Consider the following 26,325-nt stretch of genomic DNA (forward strand, 5'->3'; position numbering starts at 1 on the left):
CAGTCACGAAACGCTCTGTCCAGGATGCACTGATGACGCGGAGGACAACTATGACCATTGTTTACATGGGGAAAACAACATCGGTTCCAAGCTACCAGTGAGGGATGCCCCTTTCTCCCCACAATGGCTGAATGCAACGGGTCCGGCTATATGCTTTCCCACCTCCATGCTTCCCTTACCCCATGGGCAAGTCTCCACAAATCTCCACAAAACGACCAGAAGCCCATGGGACCCCGGCCTTGAAAGCACGATTTGCTTGAGTCGAGAGGGAACTTGAGACCCGTGGGCCTATCTACATCACATTATTGGAGAGATTGTTGGTTTAATCCCCACAGCCCAATGCTTAGCTACGGGGGTTGGTGATGACGCACAGTTTAAAAGCCCGCCCCTACACCCATAATGCAAATGAGCTTGTCAGTCCTACTTGTCTTTCTCTCGAATAAAAATGAGGTCGGCGCTAAACATCCTCGCGGGAGCAGCCACTCTCACAGTGGCACAGGCTGCTAGCCTTAGCGATGTTTGCACGAACAGCCATGTCAAGTCGGCTCTGCCCTCCATTGACCTCATCAATGGTCTTGTAATTGATCCATCTTCTATTACCACCAATGCCGTCTACAATGCTTCCACCCCCGGAGGTGACTACTTCCCAGCAGCATCCGCCTATGATTTCTGCAACGTGACTCTCACGTACGCCCACCCTGGACGCAATGATCGAGTTCATCTTAAATTATGGATGCCAGCTCCAGACCAGTTCCAAAACCGGTGGCTATCCACTGGTGGAGGTGGTTTTGCGATCAATCACGACGAACAGCAGCTTCCGGGTGGTGTTCAATATGGCGCCGCGGCTGGCATCACTGACGGAGGTTTCGGCAGCTTTTACACCCAGTTTGACCAAGTATTCCTGCTGGCCAATGGCACGATCAACTATGAAGCACTTTATATGTTTGGCTACCAGGCGCACCATGAGCTGAGTGTCATCGGAAAGGCTTTGACAAAGAACTTTTATGGCACGGGAGACGCAAAACTGTATGCCTATTGGCAGGGATGCTCCGAGGGTGGTCGCGAGGGATTCAGCCAGGTGCAGCGATTTCAGGAGTTCGACGGCGCAGTGATCGGCGCCCCTGCCCTTCGGTATGGCCAACAACAGGCCAACCATCTGTATGGAAACTTGGTTGAGCATACACTCAAGTACTACCCTCCGCCCTGTGAATTGGAGAAGATCGTTAATTTGACCATTACGGCATGCGATCGCCTGGATGGAAGGTCGGACGGTGTGGTGTCGCGGACCGACCTGTGCAAGCTGCATTTCAATATCAATTCAACGATTGGAGCACCCTACTCCTGCCCAGCCTCAACGACAACAACTGGTACAACCCCGGCGCAGAACGGAACCGTGTCTGCGCTCGGTGCAGCAGCAGCCAGGAAGATGTTAGATGGCCTTCGCACCCTTGACAGCCGTCGGGCCTATATCTTCTACCAGCCTTCCGCCACCTTCGATGATGCGCAAACGAAATATAACCCCGAAACCAAGCAATTCGAACTCGAGGTCTCTGCCTATGCCGCCGAATGGATCCCCCGCTTCCTGCAGCTACAGAATTACACTCTATCTTCCCTGGAAAACGTAACATACGACACCTTAAAAGACTGGATGGAACTTGGATGGCAGCGCTACGAAGACGTCCTGCAGACCACATGGCCCGATTTAACTCCTTTCCAGTCCGCGGGTGGAAAGGTGCTTCACTACCATGGTGAATCGGATCCAAGTATTCCGGCTGGATCCTCGGTACACTATCATGAGTCTGTTCGTAAGACTATGTACCCCAACATGTCTTTCAACGAAAGTAACCAGGCGTTGAATGAGTGGAACCGCTTATTCTTGGTCCCCGGCGCCGCGCACTGCGCCTCCAGTACCGATCAACCCAATGGCCCCTTCCCCCAGGCAACTCTCAAGACGCTCATCGAATGGGTCGAAAATAGTATTGTTCCAGAAACTTTGAATGGTACGGTGCTGGACGGTGATCACAAGGGTGAACAGCAGCAGATCTGCGCTTGGCCCTTGCGTCCCTTATGGACAGAGAACGGCACCGTTATGAACTGTGTGTACGACCAGGCTTCCTTGGACACCTGGGACTATGAATTTGATGCCTATCGCATTCCTCTATACTAAAAGGAATGTCATGTCATAGTCCGTATATTTAGCTGATAATAAAGAAACGCACTCGCTTCTTAGACAAGGATACCTGTAAGGAGCTTCCATCTTGTACATGTACTCTTATAAAGCTTCAGATCAAAGGTTCATCTAAAAGTTCGTCAAGTGAGTTTCGAAAAAATCAATAAATTTATGTGCACAAGCGTCGTGGCTGACTAATGAGTATAATCCTTCCCAATCGAGTAAAGTACATACGGCTCCAATATCCTCGGCTACTCCGGCTCTTGTGCATCTCAGCAACAGAACGCCCTTTAGTACTATAGGGTTCAATATCCACACTTGTTTGGCATAAGCACATTACTCAGTGTTGTCTTTTAGCTCTGGATGCCTTCTCGTGGCCCGAAGGCGACCGGCGAACTTATCATTGTCCACCAGGAAAGCCGAAAGAGTCGAACGCGAGCTCGAGCGCACTTGGCGCATAACGGGATCAGAAAGAGGATCCAGAAGCAGCGTGGACAGGACCATGACAGTCCAGCACCCCCCGGCTCAAGAGCCGTAGCCGCTTCTTCCATTCCTGCCCCGGTCGCACTGTCGGGCTTTTCGATGGTGGAGTATTTGATCTCCACCAACATCTTCCCGGATCTTAACAGCACATGGGGGGTGAGTCCCGCTGTTTGTCCCGGTCCTGCAAATCTATCGCATACCCTCTCGCGGGCCTCCGATGTACTGGAATGTATTTTCCGTGCCAATTTGGCATTTCACTGGCTTGATCTCAATTTGTGGACGAACCCCGAGAAGAAGAGGAACATGAAAGTCGCCGCCCTGACGTATCGAGGGCAAGCACTAGCATTGGCACAGAAAGAATTGCTTCACCGGCGTATACCAAGCTCCACAAACCGTGACACTAAGCGACAACCTGTCCACCCCGCAAATAGGGAGATCTGCTTTGGTATCGTGCTCCGAATGCTTCATCTCGACTACCGGTTTGCGCGATGCGACGTCCAGGCTCATTTTGTGGCATGCCGGCAACTGCTTAGGGACAGCTCAGATGGCAGCCTCACGGAGGATCAGCAATCGCTTGAAGCTCTGGCATCCACCATTCGTAATCCTCATCTCCATCACCTCATGATCACCTTTGAATGTATCAACCGCACCCCCAACAGTGTCATCTGGGATGATGCGGACTTAAGCTTTCTTACGAGGAATCTGTATCAATTTGTCAATCGCATTCAGGCGGGTGATGAAGTATCTACGGAGAACCGAACTTTGGATGAATCTATCCCAACGACACTGCCAAGGGTCTCCCCATCTACTATCTTGTGGCGATGCCTCACAAAGAGACCGACGTCGATCCCGTCGAATATCTACCGTGATGTTTGCGAATCTAGTGCACAGATTGCGGCATTACTACTCATTTGTTCCGTGTTTCTCGACTACGAAGATGACTCTGAAAGGACTGATACTTCGATTCCCTACCAGTGCGTTGAGGAACTGGAGAATGCGCTCTTTGCTCTCGGGGAGGAAAACGCTGTATCCAGTGCGCTCAATTCCGCCTGGCTACTGGCTGGTGGACTCGGACTACCGCTAACACACCGGCGCGCTCGTTTGTGGTCTGTATCTGGGATGCTATATGCTCTGAAACGATCTTTCAGTCTTGATCTGACCGTCACAGCATCGGGCCATGTGGTGAATGCGCAGTATGTCAAGCAGGTTTGCTTGGATTTCTTGGGTAGGCCTTGGATACGATCCTGAAGTGGAGAAAACCAACATTGGATTTCGATATACTGTCCGAAATCCATGCTTGCTCTAAAAATATTGCTTCATCTCCACGCATCGCAGTTGCCAAGATACTAACCCGAATAGGAAATTTCCTAAAAGGGCAAGGGATGACACAACGCTCAATGAATCTTCTCAACAAATTTTTTGGGCTGGATCGCAGACTACCTGTTAAATATCGCATATAGTCTAGGGTATATCCATGAAGGCTGTGGGCTATGCGATCCTCTCTACCGGCTCTTTCCCTGCATTAGCTCCACGTCGTGTCAGCCGGACAGCGTCTGCGCTAGTAGCATCCGGAGCAATCTTCACGATGGTCAATCCTTCGCTTTTGCCTCCAGAGCTACGAAAGCTCTCAGATGACGTCTATGTTTATGACCCCTTCTTAGACTCTCAGGGTGACAGCCGCAGCAGTGCAAGCGATCCCACAACTGTTGTCCTATACACATGGGCCGATGCACACGTACGCCTGGTTCAAAAATACTTCCAGGGATACAGAGACCTCTACCCGTCTACTAAAATTGTCATAGTTATGGCGAAGACTATGAAGACGTTTTTCGCCGGACGAGAGACGAATCAAGCCGTTGTTCGAGACATGGTGGTCAAGGAATTGTGGCCGCTTAGTAGCCGCAAACCAAGTACGTCTTCTGAGCTTCCAGATAGCTTGAAGTATCGGGGAACATCGCACCCCCGCATCCTCATGCATGCCTTCTCGAACAGTGGCGGCGTCAACCTGGAGGCCACTGCTTTGGTTTGGCATTCATTACAACTGAGCCTGGGCCAATCCATCGGCCCACTACCCATCCAAGGCCTCATTCTCGACTCGACACCTGGTGGAGACTCCTTTTCCCGTGAATTTCAACGCTGGACAGCCGGAGTAGCGCTGGGGTTCGCGTTTCTCCCAAGGCTCTTGGCGAAACTGGTGGCGGCCATCATAGTGCTACTACGTTTCGGGCTACCGGGTCTGTTTGGAAAAGAGTCGCTTCCTGTCCGTGGACGGAGAGTCACCAATTCGCCCGACTACATACCAACAACTAGCGGACGGTTGTATATATACTCCGACTCGGACCCCTTGATCGGAGACAAAGATGTGGAGTCGCATGGGCATGAAGCGAAGGCTAAGGGATATCAGAATATTGAGTTGGAAAAGTTCCAAGGTTCGGGCCATGTCGCACACATGCGACAGGATCCAAAAAGGTATTGGGCTGCGATTGCAAGGTTCTGGGATGAAAGATGTGTGTGAAATTAGTATCGTTCTGTGGTGTAAGTTAGATGACTGAGAGAAGCATGTACTGCGAGACGTCATTGTAATATAAATTAAGTCTTACGCCTTTCGATTCAATCTGAAAACGTATGATATCTATATCCACTGCCGGAATGCGACGGATCTTGCAATAGCCGACGGTGGATCTTATCTGATCATCTGATAACCGCCGAGGCTTGTGTAGCCAATCGGTGGGTGTACCAATTTCTATTGAACTGGTTCTTTTCCCCCACAATGGACACACTTTTCCTGCTTCCGGGGAAGTTTTGTCTGCGTTGTCGCTCTTACATACCAGAGGTGCCCGTTCACCTACCCTATTCGCGTGGCCCCTTATACCTTAACCTCCTTGCTTCTGCATACATCTCGCTCGCCTTGGCCAGTAGCGCGCTACTTCATGTATCCAATGTCATGCAGAAATTCTTACGGGCGGTTTCCCATGACTCAGAGCCGGAGGGAAGCAGATCCTTGCCCGTGCCGATCATGAAAGACCCACGCGACGAGGGTTATGAACCTATTTTTGACTCGTCGGAAACTGTCGCCGAGGCCAGGGAGGGAAGGGCACATGGAGTCGCAGAGATTGAGGCTCTGGCAACAGTGTGGTCGACCAAGGCTCTTCATATTGGATACGCTTTGTATGAAACCCCAGTCTCATAATACTGTTTCGAGCAAATCTGACGTTGACGGTTAGAGTGTTTTTGATATTTTTCACCAACTCTTTCCAACAGGAAACGACGGGGAGTCTTTCACCGTATGTGTACTCGAAGTTCGCCAATCACTCTTTGATATCAAGGACAAATGTCCTGACCAATGTTGTCGGTGGGGTGGCCAAATTGCCGTGTGCCATGTTAATCGATGTCTGGGGCCGTCCGAAAGGGTTTGGAATCATGACTGGCCTATGCACTTTAGGTAGGATGGAATCTCCTGAGACGGACAAGACTTCAGCTGACTTCAATAGGACTTTTCCTAATGGCTATTTGTGGAAACGTGGAAACCTATGTCACCGCTCAGGTAAGTCTCATTCCCTTATACGGCCGAATGGATTTCTTACTGCATGAGGACTTCATTAGGTCATATACTGGGTAGGATACAATGGAATGGACTACGTCCTCCATATCTTTCTCTCCGATACAACGGATTTGGTAAACCGTTCGTTCGTTTATGGCATGGCATCAACTCCTTATGTTGTCACCACATTTGCCGGCCCTGCAGCCGCGCAATTGATGTATGAAATAGGAGGTTTGTGGTGGGGATTTGGGATATTCGTCGTCCTCACTCCACTTGTAACGGCGCCATTCCTGTGGTTACTCTGGACCTCACTCCGTAAGGCATACACAGAGGGGCTAATCCGGAAAGCTCATAGTCGCAGAACATGGGCAAGATCCGTCAAGCATTATTTCATTGAGTTCGATAGTAGGAATTCCGCTCTGACGTGATATGTGTACAAACTGACTTGAGCAGCTATTGGACTATCATTGGTGACAGTGGCATTTGTTCTGATGCTCCTCCCATTGGCCCCAGCCTCACATGCTAGCAATGATAGTATGTCCTTGGCTGATAGATCGAGATCGCCGGATACCACAGCGTCATTTTTTCTCGGCGTGCTTGCCTTTATGGCATTTGTGCTCTGGGAGCGCTTTTGTGCCCCAGTATGCTTCTTACCATTCAACCGGCTCAAGGATCGAACGTTGCTGGGAGCTTGCTTTCTTGCTGCGTCCCTTTTTGCCAGCTTCTAGTATGCTTCCTGTTTCGTAATCATGATACCGAGCCCTTGCTAACATGCCGTAGCTGCTGGGATCTTTACCTTGCTTCCTACCTTCAGGTTACCTTTAACACCAGAATCCGAGAGACGGGCTACATTTACAACATCTATACCATTGGGACATGTCTTTGGTCGGTACCACTGGGACTGTAAGTACAACTTCTTTCGAGCTATTATTCCTCACTGACATCGCGACAGGATCATTCGCAAAGTCGATCGCCTTAAATGGATCGCTCTAGCCGCCATGCCATTAATCTTTCTTGGGACAGGGCTGATGATCCATTTTCGATCACCTCAAAGTCACATCGGATACGTCGTACTTTGTGAAGTCTTCAAGGCCCTAGCCGGGGGCACTCTGGTAATCTGTCAGCAGATGGCAGCGATGGCCACCGGCGGCCACGAGAGTGTTGCCGTCTCCTTCGCCTTGGTAGGGCTGTTCACCAAATTGGGAGGAGGCATCGGATCTGCTATTTCCGGTGCAATCTGGACCAGCACTGTCCCTTTCTACCTGGAGAAGTATCTACCCACAGGGAAGAAACACAAGGCATGGGAGCTCTACGGATCGATCGAGGAAGTCCTATCGTACCCGATAGGGACCCCAGAGCGGGACGCTACCATCCAGGCGTACGGAGTAGCTCAACGACGGATGTTGATTGCTGGCCTTTCCATCCTACCGCTTGCTGTGGCATCCATCCTGCTGTGGAGGGACATCCGCTTGAAGAAAGTCAGCCAGGTCAGGGGTACCGTCTTCTGAACATGCATGAGAAGACTCGGTGGGCACTATGAGTTGACGTATATTGAAAAGACTTTGTACATAGAACCTTGTTAATCAAAAATTAAGTACATGATACCACATGGCTTAGGCCGACGCCTCCATGGTCTTCAACTTCTCCTGCAAGGCTGCAAAGTTTCTTTGCATAGCCCGTGTATTGAACTGCTCCCCCGTCAGCATCGGATATTTCTTCTTTGGTCCCTGGATGAGGGCATCCTTGCACGGCTGATTGAAGTATGCAATGCTATACCGATCGCCATAGTAATCTCCCGGCTCCAACGGAGCCTTGACACGATGAAAAGTCGATTTAAAGCGATCATCCGACCACGACATGAGCAGATCCCCGATATTACAGACGATCTCACCCGTACGCGCTTCTACCCGAGTCCATTCATCGCCGATCCCAAACTCCGTCACAGCTTCGCGACCAGGACATATTTCCAGTCCGCTTTGCCCATCCTTCTGAAATAGCAATGTCAAGAAATCCCAGTCGGCATGGGCACCCGCCCGATGATACGTGTTCCCATCAGACTTTTCCGGTAGAGCAAAGTAATGCAGCAGTCGCATGGTGGTCTGTTCATTGTGACGAGACACATCATGACACTTGATAAAGTACTCTTCTGGAAAGCCGAGCCCGCGTGCAAAGCATCGCATCAGTTGTTCCGACACCCCCTGCACGCGATGCATGAAGGTCAAGGACGTTGTGCGAAACCCGGGGAGGTGGGCATCGCCTATCCACAGGTTCGTCATGTTCTCTCCGAACTGTAACTGGTATGATTCCTTCGTGTCTGGTTGGCCTGTGGATGGCCTGACCTGGGACTTCTTTTCCCAGCCGACATTGTTGGGATTCCACGGCACGGTGGCCTTGACGTCGTCAGGGAGGTTGAAGAAGCGCTCAGTGGTCGCGAACATGGTCTCGATCTCATCGATAGAGATACCATGATCGACAATCGTGAAGAAACCGACATTCTCGGCGGCGTGGACGAGATCCGCAGTGATCTCATCGATTCGCTGGTCGAAATTGGCCAGCGAAATTTGGGGGATCGGACGGTCGACGTACTTTGTTGGCATCGTGTAGGGTTAAACAGTTTCCAGGGGAAATTTGCAAGCCAGAGACACTCGTAACTTGGCTTTTTAAGCCTTAATAAGCTATCGAATACTGAACTATGGATGTGGGGCAAGAATGATGATATGCTTCTGCTTATCAGGGTATTTCCCCGCATGACGGAGTCCGCCGACGGTTATCAGTTGTAGTCATCTCTTTTCTACGGTTACATTTCACCCTGGCTGATTCCTTCCACTTGATATCGCTTATGCTTCGCCTGTTCGTGCAGATCGTTACGATGTCTGCCGTTTATCGTGGGAGCTGGCCATGACAACTGAAACTGATGCTGATTTCCCTGTTATCAGTCCATGCAGGCAAACGCTGATCAGCGAAGCTCGCAATCTACTCATAGGTTTGTCGTGGAACTATCTATGGCTGTGCTTTGTGTCATTCGTCTGATGCTATACATAGTCTATCTATTGAGAGAGCGAGCCTCCACCGCATCAAACAGCCCTTTATACATACACAAGCCTCTCGCAGCCTTCAGCCGAGGTCCACGATACCCGACCCGCGTCGGTCCATCCTAACCGGTATATTCTTCTACTATACAAATCTCAAAGCTAGAAAGCCATAACAACTATACTAGATAGAGACCAGGCAATCAAGACAAACCCTGATAGCGGTTCACGGATCAATCAACATGGCAGCACCCACATACGCCAACCAGGCAGGTATATCCGCCACCAACATGCGAATGCGATGTACTCCCAGCCAAGTGTCCATCTCCTTACTCGCTTCGGCTTCGGGGTCGGGGTCGGTATTGTTAAGAATGCGTTGAATCGGCGGTGCGACGAACGGTACAAAAGCCAGATGCCCAATGGCCCCAATAAGGCCAGCCCAGTAGAACGTTGTGCGAGACACAGGCAGCGGTCGGGAGCAAGGATTCGTCCAAAGAATATTGCATAGCGAAGTACCGATCGTCGTGAAATTGAGGACTAGTACGAGGCTCACTCCTCTCGGGAATATATAACGCCAATAATCTGCGAGAATCGAGTCGGACTTCTTACGAATCGGCGGCTGAACCAGCCCGGAGTAGAATATGAGTTCGCTAGTAGCAAGAACGAGACTTCCGGTGCTTGTTGCAAGTGGAGCTGCCCGGAGGAGGCAATAAGGGTCGATAATAACTGCTGAGGCCATCATATACGAACGAACGTGAGACCCTGTCAATAAGAACAACTGGGCTTGCGAAAGACTGTCTACTACAGTATGGCTTTTATAGATCAATGTGGCTTGAGCTCACTTGGGGAGATTCTGATGGGCCATAATAAGGTCTACTAATGAACAGGAAGTGGACTGACGCTTGCACTAGTGGCCGCTACTATCCAAATTATTCGTCGATATCAACGAGACCAGCAGTCTCTAGCCTTGGCCCAACGTATAAGCAACGATTGTTATTGGCATGCTCGTAAACGCCCCGCTTAAGTCTTATGTGCCAACATAATATTGTACTACGGCCACAGCATCATCGCACAGGCCCATGATGAAGACCCTAACATGCTGTCGACTTTGAGTAACGTTTAGCTGCATTTGTGCAAAGAGCATATTCAACGAGCCCCTCTAACAGGGCCGAATTTCAACCAGCTCAGGTTTAGCACAATCCAGGCCAACTTCATAATCTAGCCTAATTTGAGACCGGAGTACCTGAGAAATTGCTCAGCCAGTTAGAAGACAACTCGAAATGAGTATAAAGAGCCCATGAGAGGCAATAGACTCAGCCATCTTTTGAGAGACACATGGCACCGATTACTTAATAAGGGCATGCGCATAAATAATGTCAGAGAGCCCTCAAGTAACACGAAGAGACCATACGTTCAGATGAATCATAGGGATCATCATCTCGCCATGTCTATGCTGCTCGTGATGGCAAGTCTTGGAATCCCTGGGCTCTAAATTTTCTGTGTGACTTAATGAATGCCTAGCGCCTGTGAGAGGACTGGCAAGCAGCTACATACAGCCTAGAACTACGAGTTGTCGTTAGGAGCCTTACATGGGAACATGCTACGGAAATTCAAGTCATTATCGCTAGTATCGTGGTAGCAAATATAGAGCCCAAACTACCTTATGACACAATGTCTAATACTATGAGGATGGTCTTCATACTAGTGTGAGTCGCATAATTTTAATGAAGGGACTTCCAGAAGAATAATGTCCATGTATCTGAGAACTGCAAGTGCTGGCTCCAAGGGAAACTGCTAGTTATCACCTACATGCTTCGGCGCTCGCTGCCAGCGTCAGCGCTGTTACAGCGTATGAAGTCATGTCTTCCTCTCGAGGGGTGAATCAAACTGCCATTCCGATTGTAGCCGGAAGTCGCAGTAAAATAGTCCAGCAGAACAATCAGTATATGGTATGGATGGCTTTACTCGTATAATTATGGCATAATCTAGCTATCCTGCCGCATAACAGGGTCGATGTGTGTGAAACCGGACCAAAGGCACGTCCTTTGATTAAAAGATATTAGAGGCCTTTTCACCCTGGTTGTATCCTATGATTTCTCGTATTTACCGACTTGGCGTCGCGCGGATTGGATGCATCCTCCATCCAGCCCCATTAATCAAGGGAACTTTGGGTCGATCTTTACGATATACAGAAGAGATCGTCCATCGCGCCACAGCAATCCTCGGTTTTTTTCTGTTTCTTCACGCTCGAACTCAAGATGCTGCAGCTTTAGAGCATGGATCGACCTCTCTGAAATAGTCCCAATAACGTATACTTGCTTGCCCTGACAGAATAGTGCCGGTGGTTCGTGTTATGGTTAAAAATAACAACAAGGGAGCCACCGGTGCATCCAAGGCTTCGTATCCAGAGAATGCCCCACAGCTTCACATATCACGAAGCCAATAACAGTTGCCCCTTTTTAATCTATTACAAGGATCATCTGACGATACTCAACCGACGTTGCAATCCAACCTACACATTCAGTTCTGCAGTGCTCATCTAGATTGGGATGTGCATCATCATTGCCCGACATGGTAATTTCCATGCTTTCCCTGAATGATAACCCGACACATTGCGCCAAGTAAATCCACTCTAAAAGACCCTTATATCTAGGGTCCTGCACCCACCAGGAGATGCCATCAACACCACGGTCATCACTTGCAGACAACCAGCAACCACGATGAAGCTCGCCAACCTCGCCCTCAGCGCTACCGCCGGTCTATCCCTGAAGGCCACTTCGGAGACAGTCCAGGGTTTTGATATCTCCAACCATCAAGCCACCGTAGACTTCAAGGCGGCCTATAACGATGGCGCTCGCTTCGTCATGATCAAAGTGTGTCACTGTTCGTCTTGATATTTTGATCGTGTTGTTAACATTCGCAGGCAACCGAGGGCACCACCTTCACGGACAAGGTCTTCAGCTCACATTATCAAGGCGCTACCGACGCCGGTCTGATTCGCGGAGGCTACCATTTCGCGCTTCCCGACTCCTCCTCTGGCGCGGAGCAAGCGGAATTCTTCCTCAAGAACGGTGGCGGCTGGTCCAAGGACGGCATCACATTGCCCGGTATGCTCGATATCGAATACAACCCATACGGTGCCACCTGCTACGACAAAAGCGCCGAAGACATGGTTGCCTGGATCAAAGACTTCGTCGATACGTATCAGAAGGCAACCGGTGTCTACCCCCTGATCTACTCCACCGCCGACTGGTGGAAGACCTGCACCGGAAACGCCGGCGGCTTTGGCAGCACCTGTCCTCTCGTACTCGCCGCGTATAGCGACTCGGCGCCCTCGACGATCCCTGGCGATTGGGCGACCTACACCATCTGGCAGAATTCCGACAGCTATAAGCATGGTGGTGACTCTGATATCTTTAACGGAGGGTATGAGCAGCTGCAAAAAATTGCTAAGGCTGAGTGAATATGGATCGATGACATGTTTTGCGATATGATATTCTTTCGTTTGTTTCTTGTGAATGTATCTTTCAACTGTCCAGGCGACGGTCGCTAGTTGAACAATTGACATGACGTTGGCCTTCTATCGTCTATTCAACATAAGGGATAGATCACGCGAAGACATGGCAATCCTTGTCTTGCTTTGGTTTTTGCAACCCTCTTCACATTATCAGTTTCACGGCCTTGAGGACACCCACACACCTGGGAAGACGTGCTGTCATTGATCTGCCTTGGTAAGATAGAACGGAAGAGTAGATAACTCTCCTTTGGAGTCTGGCAAAGGCCGAAGCCACATTTGCCACTACGACTCAGTCAGACGAGAAATATGCTGAAATAATTGCGAGAGGGCCGTAGAATAGCCACCAACCCGACAACTCAACATTTTTCTTTGTATGTCATGTTTGTCGTAGGGCTTCGTGGTGGTGAGGACAACTCAGCAAGGAGACCAAGCAAGGGGGATGGGCAATTATAGGTATTCCAAGATCTACCCAGTGATGTAAAGTGTTTCAGATTGTCAATCAAATGTCCTAATAAACGCAACAGAATATGGAGACAATAAAATAGAATCTACATTTGTCAGACATGTTGCATAACCACATCGATCTAGCACGATCCCAATCCAACAAGCAAGACATTGTCAAATTTATAAACAAGAACTTCCAACCCAAATCTATCTCTATTCGTGTCCAGATTAATTGGTCCGCAAATAAAAGTCCGATTAACCCATAAATGCCCATCATCGCACCTTTCCTGGCTGCCACAAACTTTGGCAAATACCCCTTGCATCTCCGCCAGCCCAAGGCAATTTTCATACGTTGAAAGAGTCCGTTGTCGGACTTCCGTGCAGAGACGGACATATCATTCCTTTTACTCGGTGGGTCCTCCACGGTCTCCCTGCATTGTTGGCGCCTCGAATCGCCTTCTATGTGGCTTCTCCTGAGTACTGGTCCGGGGTAAAATGCCTTCGGCGATAAGCTTATGGTGTTTAGAAATACACCAGAAGCCATCTAGAATCTATGGGGCATTTTTGGGTAAGATACATCTTAGCCTGGTATAGTGCCATCCGCTAGTAGGCCAAATCACGTAGATCAACTATTGTTGTTAATAGTCTGTACTATAGTAAGTCAGGCCCCACACAACTCATGTGTGTAATTGTTGGTTGGACTATACAATGGACAAGGATTGGCACATAGAAACACTTCCTGCGGGTACTGTACTCAGTACAACGCACAGGAGAAGGTTCTTTCCGTGTGTTTTGGTCCATCTTGGTCTCGGTCATGGATGGTCATAGTGGGATAAGGGAAGCCAGCAAGTGGCGGTACACACACCGGTCATATCTGCCAAGAATACAATGTCGAAGTGAAAAAAAGGTCCGTGTCTAACTGCCAAGAGTCGTATGTGAAAGGAACCTAAGACTCCCAAGCAAACTAAAAATAAATCAAAGAATCAAGCAGACTGAAGAGATTTTGGTGTAACATAGCTTAATGTTGGTTGTTACCAGAACAACCCTTCCACACCTGAAGAGCAAGCCATGCCCAAGACCAGTTGCCCTGTCCTTTCATGTATGCTTCGTTCTAGAAACTTGCTGTAGAATTAACCCCGAAGTGAGGGGCTATGTTTAACATCAGTCTTACATCAGTACATACAAAGCCCTTCGGACTGGGCTGCGGAGTTTATCCACCGCCACAACATGTACCTCATCGCGCCCTATATTAATCCAGGCAGAAACCAAGAAATATAGTACATTCCATTGTGTCGAACCTGCCAATGACGGACTGACATGACAACTTGCTGCTCTTGTCTGCATTAGTTCCTCTCACTCGCATGTCGTTAGGGCTATGATTGGCCTATACCAGGGAAACGGGATCCATGATGTCACTATCCTCGCGCTAAGCCAGACAACATCTTCCAGAGTTCTGCTCTGTATCTGCTAGAAAGATTTGTTGGTATCCCATGATCAAGTATATCCGAGGTACTCCGGTCAAGTGCACAGTTATCCTATTTTTGTGCGGTTTTAATTCTGTTTGGGTTGGGGCAAAACAATATCCATCGCCCGGGGCACTAGTAGGCCAAAACAACAAAGACCACGGTGGGTGATAATTAAAGTCTAGGAATGTATGGTAGCATTGTGGATGGACCTGAGTGGCGTTGATACTCAGGGGTTAATCAGCAATGATTGCCAATGGTCGTGCTTTGTCCATGTGGTCAACGGGGACTCGAAAATTGGGACGGAGAAGAAGTGGCTTGTACCGGCATTCACGAAAGTTCAATATCCCCCACTTTGCCCAAAGACCGAGCTTGAATCCGTGGATCATATCCCATTTTTATCCAATAGGCCATACTATCTCACCGCTTAGGAGAGATCCTATGAGAGGGGCGAAAGCAGAAGGCTGAAAGCAGCCAGCCTGATGCCAAGAATAGGTCTCCGCAGGTCAGAGGATCAATTTCCCAAATGGGAAGTGGAATATCAACCCTCGGTCTCCTTCATATCTCGGTCTTTTCCGTTGACAAACAAGAAATAGCTTACAATAATCAGTGATCTGTCAAGGCCAACTCATCAGACTCCAGATCTGAATGGTGTCTCCGACCCATCATGCAAAGATTGCCTAGTTGATCGAGCGATCGCGTTCCAAGGGATGACCCTGCGGATCCTCTACTCCACCGACTAATGTGCCAAGAGAGCCCAGTTGACTGCCAATTGTCCGGGCTCGGCTGGTACCTACCGGCAAAACCCTACTCTAGCAATTGCGGGGTTACCTTGTTGGGCGCATGATGCCGTCCCTGCAAGGGTAAGGCGAAGAGTCAAGGCCGTGTGCGGGGGATGTATTCACTGAGCTATCTGATGGATCCTGTCGGAATAATGTGCCAGCAATCAATTGGCTGTTCCAGGATCGGGGCTCCAGCGAGGATTCTGTCAGGATGCCAGGTGCTCCAAGTATAAATACCACGGGCAAAATGCCCGCCCGCTGCGTCTCACGGGTTCATCCCTGCAGTGGACAGGAGCCGACACCTTCTCAGCAGTGATAAACATGTATTTTGCTGGTTCATCCCTCGTGCTTCTGTTGGCAACTCATGCCCTAGCTGCGGTGCCCGCAGCACTCCATCAAAACAAGGCTCGCCAAGCGACTCCATATGCCGTCAAAGAACCCCCATTGACCACGCCATGGACGGACAAAGCCGGCACCGACCCTTGGCCAGAGTATCCCCGTCCGCAGCTCGAGCGGTCTGAGTGGAAGAATCTGAACGGCATCTGGCAGTATCAGGACGCACAAAGCCTTGCTGCTCTTGACAGTCCACCATTTGGACAACCTCTCGCACACGAGGTTCTGGTGCCTTCCTGTCTCGAGAGTGGTCTATCCGGTAAGTTATGCCAGTCAGCCTGGGTCATAGCACATACTCATCAGCACACCTCCAGGTATCCAAGGGAAAGATACCTTATATTCGTGGTTTACCACGCAGTTCACTGTTCCCCAGTCCTTCAAAGACCAGAACGTTCTAGTGAACTTTGCCGCGGTAGACTATGAGGCGACAGTCTTCGTTAACGGCAAGAAGGCTGGGTTCCACCGCGGAGGCTACTTTCACTTCGCATTTGATATCACCGAGTTTGTGAATCGTGATGGCGAAAACGAACTGTATGTGCAGCTCCCGCCGTGACTCGGATGGCAACTAACGTATGATAGCCTCGTCTTTGTCCATGATCCCACAGATAGTGGAGACGATGTCATTCCTATTGGCAAGCAGAGATTAGTCCCCGCACATATCTTCTACACGCCCTGCAGCGGCATTTGGCAGAGTGTCTGGATCGAAGCTGCACCTGCGAACCATATCACACGGCTGGATCTTGCCGCCGACATGAACGGTAAAGGTACGTAGTGCCCTTCGATATGCGTCTTCTTGATACTAATATAGCGAACTAGTTACTGTCACTGCCAATACTGCGACGACAAGCGGGTCGCCGGTCGAGGTCAAGGTCTATGACGGTGATGAGGAGGTTGGATCCGGCCAGGGAACGTCAGATCAGACCTTCGACTTCGTTGTTGATGGTGTAGAGCTATGGTCACCGGACTCTCCGAAATTGTACAATGTAACCGTCACGATGGGCGACGAGGAAGTCCACAGCTATGTCGGTTTCCGCACGATTGCCAAAGGCAAGGTCGACGGTGTAGTCCGTCCGTTGCTGAACGGTGAATTTATCTTCATGTTCGGAACCCTTGACCAAGGTTACTGGCCTGATGGACTTTATACACCACCCACCCGAGAGGCCATGGTATATGACCTCAAGTTCTTGAAGGACCTTGGCTTTAACATGGTTCGGAAACATGTGAGTGAGACGATACCAGGGCTCTTAGGAGCTATACTAACAATCATAGATCAAGGTCGAGCCAGCGCTTTTCTATCGGGCCTGCGACGAACTAGGACTGCTAGTCATCCAGGACATGCCGTCTGCGCGTCCCCTGTCAAGACCGGATCCCTGTGCTACCAGCGATATCATACCTAATGCGTCGCAACAGGAGGAATTTTCCAGACAGTTAGAGGTCCTCGTGAACCAGTTCAAGAGCTATCCCAGTATTATTGCCTGGGTAAGTAGCTCAGTCGATTTTGTGTCTCTCCCACTCTAACCCTTCCTTGCAGGTCATCTATAATGAGGGATGGGGTCAGATCACATCGTACTACCCGGAGTTTGAATTGACAGACCGAGTGAAGGAGCTGGATCCAAGCAGGCTGGTCGATTCGACATCAGGATGGATAGACCATGGTGCAGGTGACTTCAGCGTAAGTGAAGGCGACCACACCAGATCGCGATATGATAGCTGACGGTCGCAGGATAATCATCACTATGCCAATCCCCAGTGCGGAACTCCCTTTTACTCCCTGTCATCCAGCCCCCACGATCCCAGCCGTATTGGTTTCCAAGGAGAATTCGGAGGCATCGGTCACAACGTCTCCATCGAAAAGTGAGTTCACAGAGTCCACGTCTCGTGATGACATCTGCTAACTATCCCAGTCTCTGGAACGTCCAAGAAGCCATCAACCATATCAACGAGACGTATGAGATCGACGAAACACTCGAGGCATGGAACTACCGCGGTCACATCCTGTTAACGGAGTTTGAGGACCAGGTTCGCAGATTCGAATGCAGCGGAGGTGTCTGGACACAGACCACCGACGTTGAAGGCGAGGTGAATGGTTTGATGACGTACGATCGCCGCGTGAAGCGTGTAGATGAGGAGCAGTGGAAAAACGATATTCAGGCCCTTTATGATGCGGCTGCTAAACGGGGTGCTCCATCCAGGAGGAAGATGTAGGAGAACGTGTTAACGACCACTGTTTGATTTCATTGTCAGGTTTGGATAACCGCGTCTTTTCCTTGTCTATCTTTCAGATGCGTTACATATTTGTGCCCTTGGGCTTATTTCAATTGTATATGGTTCTAGTTCTTTCACTGTGCGTGAGATGAATAACTTTCATTGATACCCTGGAATGCAGTGAATATTGTCTCAAATTGGGAAATAGAGTACGTACTTTCTGACAACATAAGAACCCAACTGAGCCTAATGGGCGAGGCCACGATACATAAATAAGAATGATGTAGATCAGCAATACGTCTGACGCGGCATCCACGCATTCCAGCGATGATCACAGCACAACACACCATAGAGCTAGTTTTCACTCATAGATCGGCGATACATAGAAGCCCGAAGTTAGTTGCAAGGCTACAACGGTACATCATGTTTCGAGGTGCACTTAGCTATGTTGTTTGTGGTACTTGTGGGAATAACGCTTGCTTATCACTCAAACAATATAGACTAGTCTTGCCCGACCATGTCTTATAGCAGGAGTAGTTGATCGTAGGGCCACTATATAGTTTACCACTTAACAAAGGATCAATTAGTATTACTAGATGACAGAAAGCATGCGCCGTAGCCTGAGCTGTCACTATAATTGATTCTTAATGAATGTGGTTAAAGTAGTTGGCTATTAACTAGAAACTCATGAATATGCATTCAAATTACCACATCCTCATCTTATATCCTCGCGCTTTCTTGCAGCATTCTTCTGGAGGTCCGCATCTCAACGGTTCGCAACCTACGATGCAGTCTTCTGCTCCGGCTGAGTCACTTCGACCTCCCGAGCCGCCGGTTCTTGCTGCGCCTTCGACTCGAGACCCTCGACATCACCTCTCTCCAATTGCTCGATACGCCCCGTCGTTACCCGTGTCTTCCATGCCGGTGTGCCGATATATTTGATGCCATTGGGATCCTCGAACATAGCCTCAGTCTCCTCCAACGTCTTACCGGCCGTCTCAGGGAAGAAGAAGTAGACATGAATGAACATAGCGGTGTTGAACACTCCAAAGATGATATACGTCTGCCAGCGAATGTTGGCAAATGCAGGGGGGGTGAACAAACCCAACGCGGTGTTGAACGCCCAGTTTCCGGACGTTGATAAGGCGACACCTTTACCTCTGAGACGCATGGGGTACAGCTCTGGTGGGTAGGTCCAGCTGACGGGGCCCCAGGTTGGGGCATAGGAGGCCACGAAGAGGTAGGTACACGCGATCAACCCTTTAGCCGCCGCGCCGTGTAATCTCATCGACTGCTGGGCGACTCCGTCGATACCTCCTGGTACGACCTCGCCATGGACGGCCATGATGGCACCATTGGCATACATGAAGGTACCCATAAGTACCGCGCCAATGAGCAAGGTCGGCCGACGGCCCCAGCGATCCAACCAGATCAGAGCTGGTAGGGTCATGAGGACGTTAATTATGTATTGAATGGAAGAGGCAAGGAGGTTTGAATCTCCGGAATAACCAGCCATTGAGAAGACATATGTAATATAATACACTGCACCATGAGGTGTTAGTCTAGGTATCTCTCCAGAGGCCCAGGCGGGTCACTTACTCATGACGTTCATGCCAGTCAACTGAGACCAGATCTGCATGAAAAGGCCAATGATGGTGCGGTTCAACATTCTCGGTTTGAAGAGGTCGAAGTACGTGACATTCTTGAACTGGCGTTCAAAGTCACACATCTCCCGGATGTCCTGCATTTCGAGCGCTACAAATGGGTGGCTCATGTCTCCCTTACAGTGGACTTTCGCCAGGATGGTCTGGCATTCCTCCCAGCGGTCCTTTCGGGCCAGCCATCGCGGTGATTCTGGGAGAATCATCATACCCAGGAAGAGGAAGACGGCGGGAATCATCTGCAGACCCCAAGGGATTCTCCACGCTGCCGTGCTATATCCAAAGGCGGACCGATCGCCGATGTAGGAACATCCATACGAAATACTTGAGGGACCGGTTAGTCCATGGTGGTGTCATACATCTGGGTTGGGCCAGAGCTTACTAGAACATGATAAGAATACCCCATGTGATAGCCCATTGTTGGACACCAACAAACCGACCTCGTTTCGACGGCGGCGAGATTTCACTGATGTACACGGGGACCTGGGCAGATTCGATACCGACACAGAGACCGTTGAAGATACGGCCCACAATGAGCATGCCAATGTTCTGGGAGGCGCACATGATCGTGGACCCAATTATCCTTTGCACTCAAGATGTCAGTAACATAATTCTGCCTTGCTTTTTGTTCTCCCTCTCAGTCAAACAAGTGTATGGACTCACCAAAGAGAGCAACCGGCCATGATGGAAGTCTTTCGGCCAATGCGATCAGACAATGGACCGGAAATCAAGGCGCCCAGCCAAGAGCCAGCGGACATGGATGCGGTGATACCTCCTTGAACCAGTGATTCGGGGCCGGAACAGTCTGCATCATCGGTGAATGGAGGACCCTGAGGGCCTTGGTTAAAGTAACATTTGTAAGAGTTTTCATTCAGCTGAGCTGACATGGAAGAGATATCAAAGCCAAAGAGGGCACCGCCGACGACGGCGATGCCCGCAATGACATAGATGTTGCCAACCAACATGATGGTCGACTTGAGGAAGATCCACTCTCACAGCCTGCACATGGGAACATTAGCACCAGGAAAAAAGAAACGATCTACGCGGCCAAGAGAGCCCTTTAAATAGGAGCACTTGTGTGCGCGTCAGTGACAGCCCATGCTTCCCAGAAGAAAGCCGACCCCGCACAGCCTTTGCTGGAAATAATCCCCATGTCAGTGACAAGACGACACCATCTTAGTGGAGGTTATTTGTCTGTATCTCCTGACGTGTCCCGTCGGTGCGTATGCGCTGCGATTGGGTCGCTTGTGCCAATGAGGGAAGGAAACCTACAGGACAAGACAAGAAGAAATTGAATGATTGGTCCCGCGGATCCGGATCCTGGCTTGGTCAACTCTTTGAGCGCATCACATTGTGCCGAAGCCGTTGTGTTAGGGTTACATGAGGTCTTCTTCGCCGGGACGTCATTCATGTTTCTTGAACACGAGTCGATCATCCTGTGCTCTTGTTTTGCGCAGCTTTCTCTCTAGATATCTGTAAGAATCAACTGAGGTATGTACCTACCAACGAGGTTCTATAATTCAGATGTGTATGTACAGTTCCCCAGACTTCTCCCCCACCTCCACCTCCACATTCTACCTACATATGTACAGTGCCGAGACTCCACATCCCCTAATGACAGCCACATATCTCGCTCTCCACTTTCGAAGACGAAGTATTAAAATAGTGAGAATGAGAAGCAGCTAGCTCTGTCATGAGGCCATGAGAGGGAATCCTGCGAATCACATAGGGTCATCCTCGGAATATTCGAGCCGATGAATATAACAAAGTTATATCGAAGGAGCAGAGGGGCATTTTTGATTCGCTCTTGGCTCCCGCATGGACCTCGTCTCCTTTCTCCCCGCAGTTATTGACCATGCTACTCTGATACTAGGATTATAGGGAGACATGGATGGCACGATCCATGGTGTTGGGGTCACCCCAAGTCATTGGTGGAAGTAACGTTCTGTTACTACGGAATGGATTCAGATATAACTGCCAAGAAGGGTGGCTGCCGTTGTAAATACGATGGGTAACTCGGATAGCTGACGCCTCTTTGCTTGTTTAAACGAGATCGCGCTGAAGGTGAGTGTTTAAATCAACTTCCATTGTTGTTGGACTTGAAACCCTAAGATGGTTGCATTTCAGGCTGCGAGGGGTGAGGTGCTGGCTCGCTCCATCAGGATAGGAACACAACTCTTGGCGATCATCTGACAGGTCTGCTAGGCAAGAACTGATTCGAGGAGATATTGAGCCAGTAAAGCGGGACATCGAAATTGACCAAGACCGTCTGTTCCCTTAGCGCTCAGACCATCTTATTCATCATCCATCGCGGTTGATTCTTCTGCCGAATTGCCGGTGGTTAGTCCACGTGATCGGGCACATTATCGGGTGTGCTGAGGTAATCGGGGGGGGAGTTGAGAAAAAAAAAAGTTTGTTTGTTTGATTCAACACGCGATCAAAACCCAACCCTACCCTACCCTACCCTACCTTAGAGAAAGCGACCGCCATGGCTCTTATCGAAATACGACAGTCTGACTTGTCCCGCCAAGAATACGAGATATTGCCTTTTTCGGTCTGGAAGGAAATCATGGACGGAGTGAAAAAACGGCCGAATGAATGCCCGCCCAGATAATGGAATGATGACATGGTGGAACCGAAGACGCTTAGCTGCAGGTGAACCCTGAAACACCGCCACCCAGCCATGGTTGAGAGTGGGCAGCAAGACCCCTCTGGTCCATGGATCAGGGATCGAGACTGCACTCTATCGACATGGTGCTTTAGCTGCGCAGCCAATCATTGCTCTCCTCCCGTTGGAGTGGGATTCCCCTGGTGAGCATCCTTTGGTTTCGAACGCTCTCATGCGTGGCCACACTGAGGCTGCGTGGCTCATCACTAATAACAAGCTCCACTCCGGGTCCCAGATTCTGGAAAGGGCAATCCGAACAAGCAATCTCCTCTGCCGCCATTACCGACTCGGTCTAGTCCCGAGCCAACTAGGAAATTCTATTCAAGGACATGTTTTCTCAGTCGGGGAGGTGGGTGTCGCTGCTCTAACCTGACCAGTCTAGTCAACAATGAGGTGATCCTTCATGCCTAGACTCCTTGGCTGCATTCTCCATTCTATCGCTGCTTTAAAGGTCAGCTTTCCATATCTACTCTTTTATCTATATAAAATACGACTTTTATACGGAGTAGACTTGGCGATGGCTATTACCTTTGTACGTATCTACTACTCGTGGTAACGTAAAGTCATACCGAAGTATATGCGGTATTCGTGAGATCAGACACCCATGCCGCAATTAATAGCGCTACTGCAAAGACCTTGCTTCCCGCAATGTTAGTGAGAGAAACAAAGAGCCAAGTATATTTGGGGTCAACTGATCACAGTCGACTCGCTGCAGCTGTTCTAATCCACGTCCATCAGGCAAGGAAGACAAAATCCAAACAGATCCCGAAGAACAGGAGTATCCATCACACCACCACCCTATGGCAGTTCACTTAAAATAACTCCATTATAAACCCTTGAATAAAAGACTATATCGAAAAGAAAAAAAAAAAATGTTAGTCGTGTAATGGATGGATATGAACAGACTGGTTCAATTTGAACTACCTTCCGCTCATCACTGCCACAGTGCGTGAATATATATTCACGAGTACTAGCGCCGAGAAGAAGATTAGGCTCAAGGGAATACTAGGGGTATACCTAGTCACTTCATGATTTCCTATATAGTCTAGTTAATACCATCGCATACCATCAGATCAGATTAGACTAAATAGCAATCACAAGTACTTTCCAATACAAGATATGAATTTGTTGTACTTCGCATGTACTAGAACCTGATGGACGACAGGATTAAAGCGGCGTGGAAGGGAGCTAAACCGTAAAGAGAGGCCAACGCAGGGCACTTCCAATCAGGTGGCCCCGTTGATCTTCATCTCATCCCGTCGTCGTCAACATCGTTTCTTGCCCTGTTCTTGTCTTGTCATCCTGCTCTCTTCCCGTCCCACCAGATCGTCCTTCCTTTTGCCCCCTTCCCCTTCCCCCCCCTTGTCCACTATCGTTCTGTCCTAGTCTCGCTTCTTCCCATTCCATTCTTTATCTTTCGACCTCGCTGGTTCTTTCCTCATTCTCCCATGGTCTAACACACCCGTCATGCCGGATTTCTTCCCCGATATCAGGAACCACCCCGGGAGGATAGTCCTGCTCTGTACCGCCCATATTCAATTCCGTTAACTTCCGTGGACGATGCGAACGCTTCTGCTGCACACTCTGACGTCGCCGTATTTCCCATGGGACGTGCTGGTCAAGCATGTCCTGGGATTTGAAGAAGAGGAAGCTGCAAGCGCTGTGGTCGCACATTAACACAAGGAGTAAGAAAGTTCCCGCATGGGTCATGAATGCCCGGTTCCCGCTAACAGTGTGTGTATTATGCATAGGATCCCAATTCTTCACTGCTCGTCATGGATCGTCCTCCCAAGCGAAAGGGTGGCGTCCCTTCACCCTGCGCCCGATCTACCTCACCTTCCTCGCATGTTTGATGTTTTTGATGTTGCTGATCTTGGAGGGTTTGCGGCGCTATACGGTGTTGTACGGAGGACTGGTCTTTCTGGAAGCAACGGAGGAAGTGTCCAGTGCCCAGTCGTTTGCCTACAACTATATCCCCATTATCGTCGCCCTCATACTTGTTACCCTATGGTCTCTCGTCGACTTCGATGTCCTGCGTCTCGAGCCGTATTTCCAGCTGGCCCGACCGGAGGGCGTTCCGGCCTCCGTGCTCTTTATCAACTACAACTTCGGTCAAACCTTCGTTACGCCATTTACCTCAGCCAAACGAGGTCACTGGGTGGCCCTATTGGTATCGATTGTAACCGTCCTCATTCGCATGTTCCTCCCCGCTCTGCAGAGTACACTTTTGGAACTGCGCGAGGTCACCGTGATCTCCAATGAGCAGATGAAGACCTGGCCGGAGCTAGTGGACTTGGGCACCCAGGCTAATTGGATCGCCGCCCAGGAACGGAGCAGTTTCGATTCCGCAAACTCTGCCGTTGCTTCAAGTACCAATAGTCTACAGAAATCACGATCCCCCGACTTTGCCGTGCCGCCCGTGCAAATTCCGACAAATGACCGACGGGAAAGCACTGTGTGGAAAGTCAACCAAACCATTTATTGGTCGCAATTAGCCTGTCATGACTTGGCGACAAATGATGCGTTACCGGTGACGATCAATCAAACCGACGTGGAACACCCGATCCTTTCGTGGAACGTGACTGGGTTGCCCCTGGTCAACGGGACGAACCAGGATTGCTCGTTGGACTTTCAATACGATAGCATTTTCTACCCGGAGACTGACTTTCTTCAAGTGCGTTACTGGGAGCCCGTGTGGACGACCGATACCTTTGACTCAGGCGATGTGCGAAAAGCATTCCGTCCCCGTGGTTGTGACCCGTTCGATCTGTACGGCGTTCTGTTATCCGTCAATGCAACGACGGCTCCTGCCGACGCGATCAGCTCCCTGGGCTCCCAATATACTTCGTCGGCAACCATGTTTGCTTGCGATATCGAGTACCACAAAGCCACGGCGGAGATCTGCATGCATGCGAATAGTTCTATCACGTCGGTGCGTGTCATTGCAAATACCACCACCAATCTGACCAACCAGGAGTTCAATATCGACGAGTTTCAGGGCCTCCTCTCTCATCGCGCACCCTACACGAGTGATGTACTTTTCATGCAGTATAACGACACAATGGGTGACCTCACCGTGACCGAACTTGCGGTCATCAGTCAGGACGTGGATGACTTGGAGCCCATGCCTGTTCTGGATACCGCGACAGTCATGGAGCAAGGGGAGTTCGAAGAAAAAACCAAGCGGGTGGTCATTCAAGCCTTTGTGCTGACCATGGGGCGTTTGTTTAATCCGGATATACCTCCCGCGACCGTCTCCGCCGTCCGCTTCGCACACTCAGTCACTATTGCCGTCGTTTCGTTCGCAGCGACCTTGTCGGAGGCCATTCTCTTCTTGTGCACCGTTGTGGCTCTTGCCTTACTATATTTCTACCAGCGCCGGCCCAACATCCTTCAAAGCGACCCTGGCTCCATTGGGGCGATGTGTAGCATGGTTACGGACTTGTTTTCCCCGTCGAATATTCTCGGTAATGCGCAGTCCGATTTCCATCAGCTTTCGACTCGTCAACTGCGGATGCGTCTTCGAAATTTCCGACTCTACTGGCAGGAAGGACCGATGGGAAGACGCGTGGAACTAGTCTCGGTGGACGGTGAGAATCATGGTAAGTACTAGGCTCGCCCTGAATGGTTCTATTGATCCCACTGACGAGAATAGACTCAGCCCGCCTGAGGGACCGAATTCGCACGCGTGTTGACCCGAGGCCGCACTTTTTGGTGATTCCGATTTTTATCCTTGAGTTTCTCCTTCTCGTCGCTGTCATCGCTATCATGGCTGTAGTCATTGCCTCTCTCGCACATGAGGGTAATTTCCAACATCTTACCCAGTCGGATTCTAGTTTCTTCCAGGTCATTCTGTCTTTCCTCCCTTCTGTGGTTGCCTCTGCGGTCGGGGCGCTCTGCAATTCTATCCAGCGGAATATCAGCATCCTAGAGCCGTGGGTCCATCTGCAACGCGGACAGGCAAAAGCG

General features: G+C 49.9%; 9 protein-coding genes across 9 annotated transcripts; 6 read left to right on the plus strand and 3 right to left on the minus strand.

Annotated features, from left to right (window-relative positions):
• Positions 1-445: 445 nt before the first annotated feature.
• On the plus strand, positions 446-2,167 carry AO090023000047 (putative tannase; the record flags this gene model as incomplete). Its single annotated transcript, XM_001820584.1, has 1 exon — positions 446-2,167. One exon carries the CDS (start codon positions 446-448, stop codon positions 2,165-2,167), a length of 1,722 nt encoding a protein of 573 aa, XP_001820636.1.
• A 366-nt stretch (positions 2,168-2,533) lies between these two features.
• Positions 2,534-3,901, plus strand: AO090023000048 (uncharacterized protein; the record flags this gene model as incomplete). The annotated part of the gene is made up of 1 exon (XM_001820585.3): positions 2,534-3,901. The coding sequence occupies one exon, from the start codon at positions 2,534-2,536 to the stop codon at positions 3,899-3,901; it is 1,368 nt and encodes a 455-aa protein (XP_001820637.3).
• A 556-nt stretch (positions 3,902-4,457) lies between these two features.
• On the plus strand, positions 4,458-7,702 carry AO090023000049 (uncharacterized protein; the record flags this gene model as incomplete). The annotated part of the gene is made up of 8 exons (XM_023235397.1): positions 4,458-4,563; positions 5,635-5,821; positions 5,878-6,095; positions 6,145-6,197; positions 6,257-6,599; positions 6,648-6,921; positions 6,975-7,097; positions 7,147-7,702. 8 exons carry the CDS (start codon positions 4,458-4,460, stop codon positions 7,700-7,702), a joined length of 1,860 nt encoding a protein of 619 aa, XP_023090421.1.
• Positions 7,703-7,807: 105 nt separating this feature from the next.
• On the minus strand, positions 7,808-8,791 carry AO090023000050 (uncharacterized protein; the record flags this gene model as incomplete). Its single annotated transcript, XM_001820587.3, has 1 exon — positions 7,808-8,791. The coding sequence occupies one exon, from the start codon at positions 8,789-8,791 to the stop codon at positions 7,808-7,810; it is 984 nt and encodes a 327-aa protein (XP_001820639.1).
• A 658-nt stretch (positions 8,792-9,449) lies between these two features.
• AO090023000051 (putative integral membrane protein) lies at positions 9,450-9,962 on the minus strand (the record flags this gene model as incomplete). Its single annotated transcript, XM_001820588.3, has 1 exon — positions 9,450-9,962. One exon carries the CDS (start codon positions 9,960-9,962, stop codon positions 9,450-9,452), a length of 513 nt encoding a protein of 170 aa, XP_001820640.3.
• A 1,981-nt stretch (positions 9,963-11,943) lies between these two features.
• On the plus strand, positions 11,944-12,686 carry AO090023000052 (lysozyme; the record flags this gene model as incomplete). The annotated part of the gene is made up of 2 exons (XM_001820589.1): positions 11,944-12,096; positions 12,147-12,686. 2 exons carry the CDS (start codon positions 11,944-11,946, stop codon positions 12,684-12,686), a joined length of 693 nt encoding a protein of 230 aa, XP_001820641.1.
• A 1,566-nt stretch (positions 12,687-14,252) lies between these two features.
• Positions 14,253-18,027, plus strand: AO090023000053 (putative hydrolase; the record flags this gene model as incomplete). The annotated part of the gene is made up of 9 exons (XM_023235398.1): positions 14,253-14,283; positions 15,740-16,081; positions 16,137-16,353; positions 16,402-16,586; positions 16,639-17,042; positions 17,092-17,301; positions 17,354-17,494; positions 17,546-17,676; positions 17,727-18,027. 9 exons carry the CDS (start codon positions 14,253-14,255, stop codon positions 18,025-18,027), a joined length of 1,962 nt encoding a protein of 653 aa, XP_023090422.1.
• Positions 18,028-18,808: 781 nt separating this feature from the next.
• Positions 18,809-20,653, minus strand: AO090023000054 (sugar porter family MFS transporter; the record flags this gene model as incomplete). Its single annotated transcript, XM_001820591.3, has 4 exons — positions 18,809-19,569; positions 19,627-20,012; positions 20,071-20,271; positions 20,352-20,653. The coding sequence occupies 4 exons, from the start codon at positions 20,651-20,653 to the stop codon at positions 18,809-18,811; spliced, it is 1,650 nt and encodes a 549-aa protein (XP_001820643.1).
• A 3,327-nt stretch (positions 20,654-23,980) lies between these two features.
• On the plus strand, positions 23,981-25,969 carry AO090023000055 (DUF3433 domain-containing protein; the record flags this gene model as incomplete). The annotated part of the gene is made up of 1 exon (XM_023235399.1): positions 23,981-25,969. The coding sequence occupies one exon, from the start codon at positions 23,981-23,983 to the stop codon at positions 25,967-25,969; it is 1,989 nt and encodes a 662-aa protein (XP_023090423.1).
• Between the last annotated feature and the right edge of the window lie 356 nt (positions 25,970-26,325).

Source organism: Aspergillus oryzae, chromosome 3 (assembly GCF_000184455.2).
Source record: "Aspergillus oryzae RIB40 DNA, chromosome 3".
In the NCBI taxonomy this organism is placed as follows: Eukaryota; Fungi; Ascomycota; class Eurotiomycetes; order Eurotiales; family Aspergillaceae; genus Aspergillus; species Aspergillus oryzae.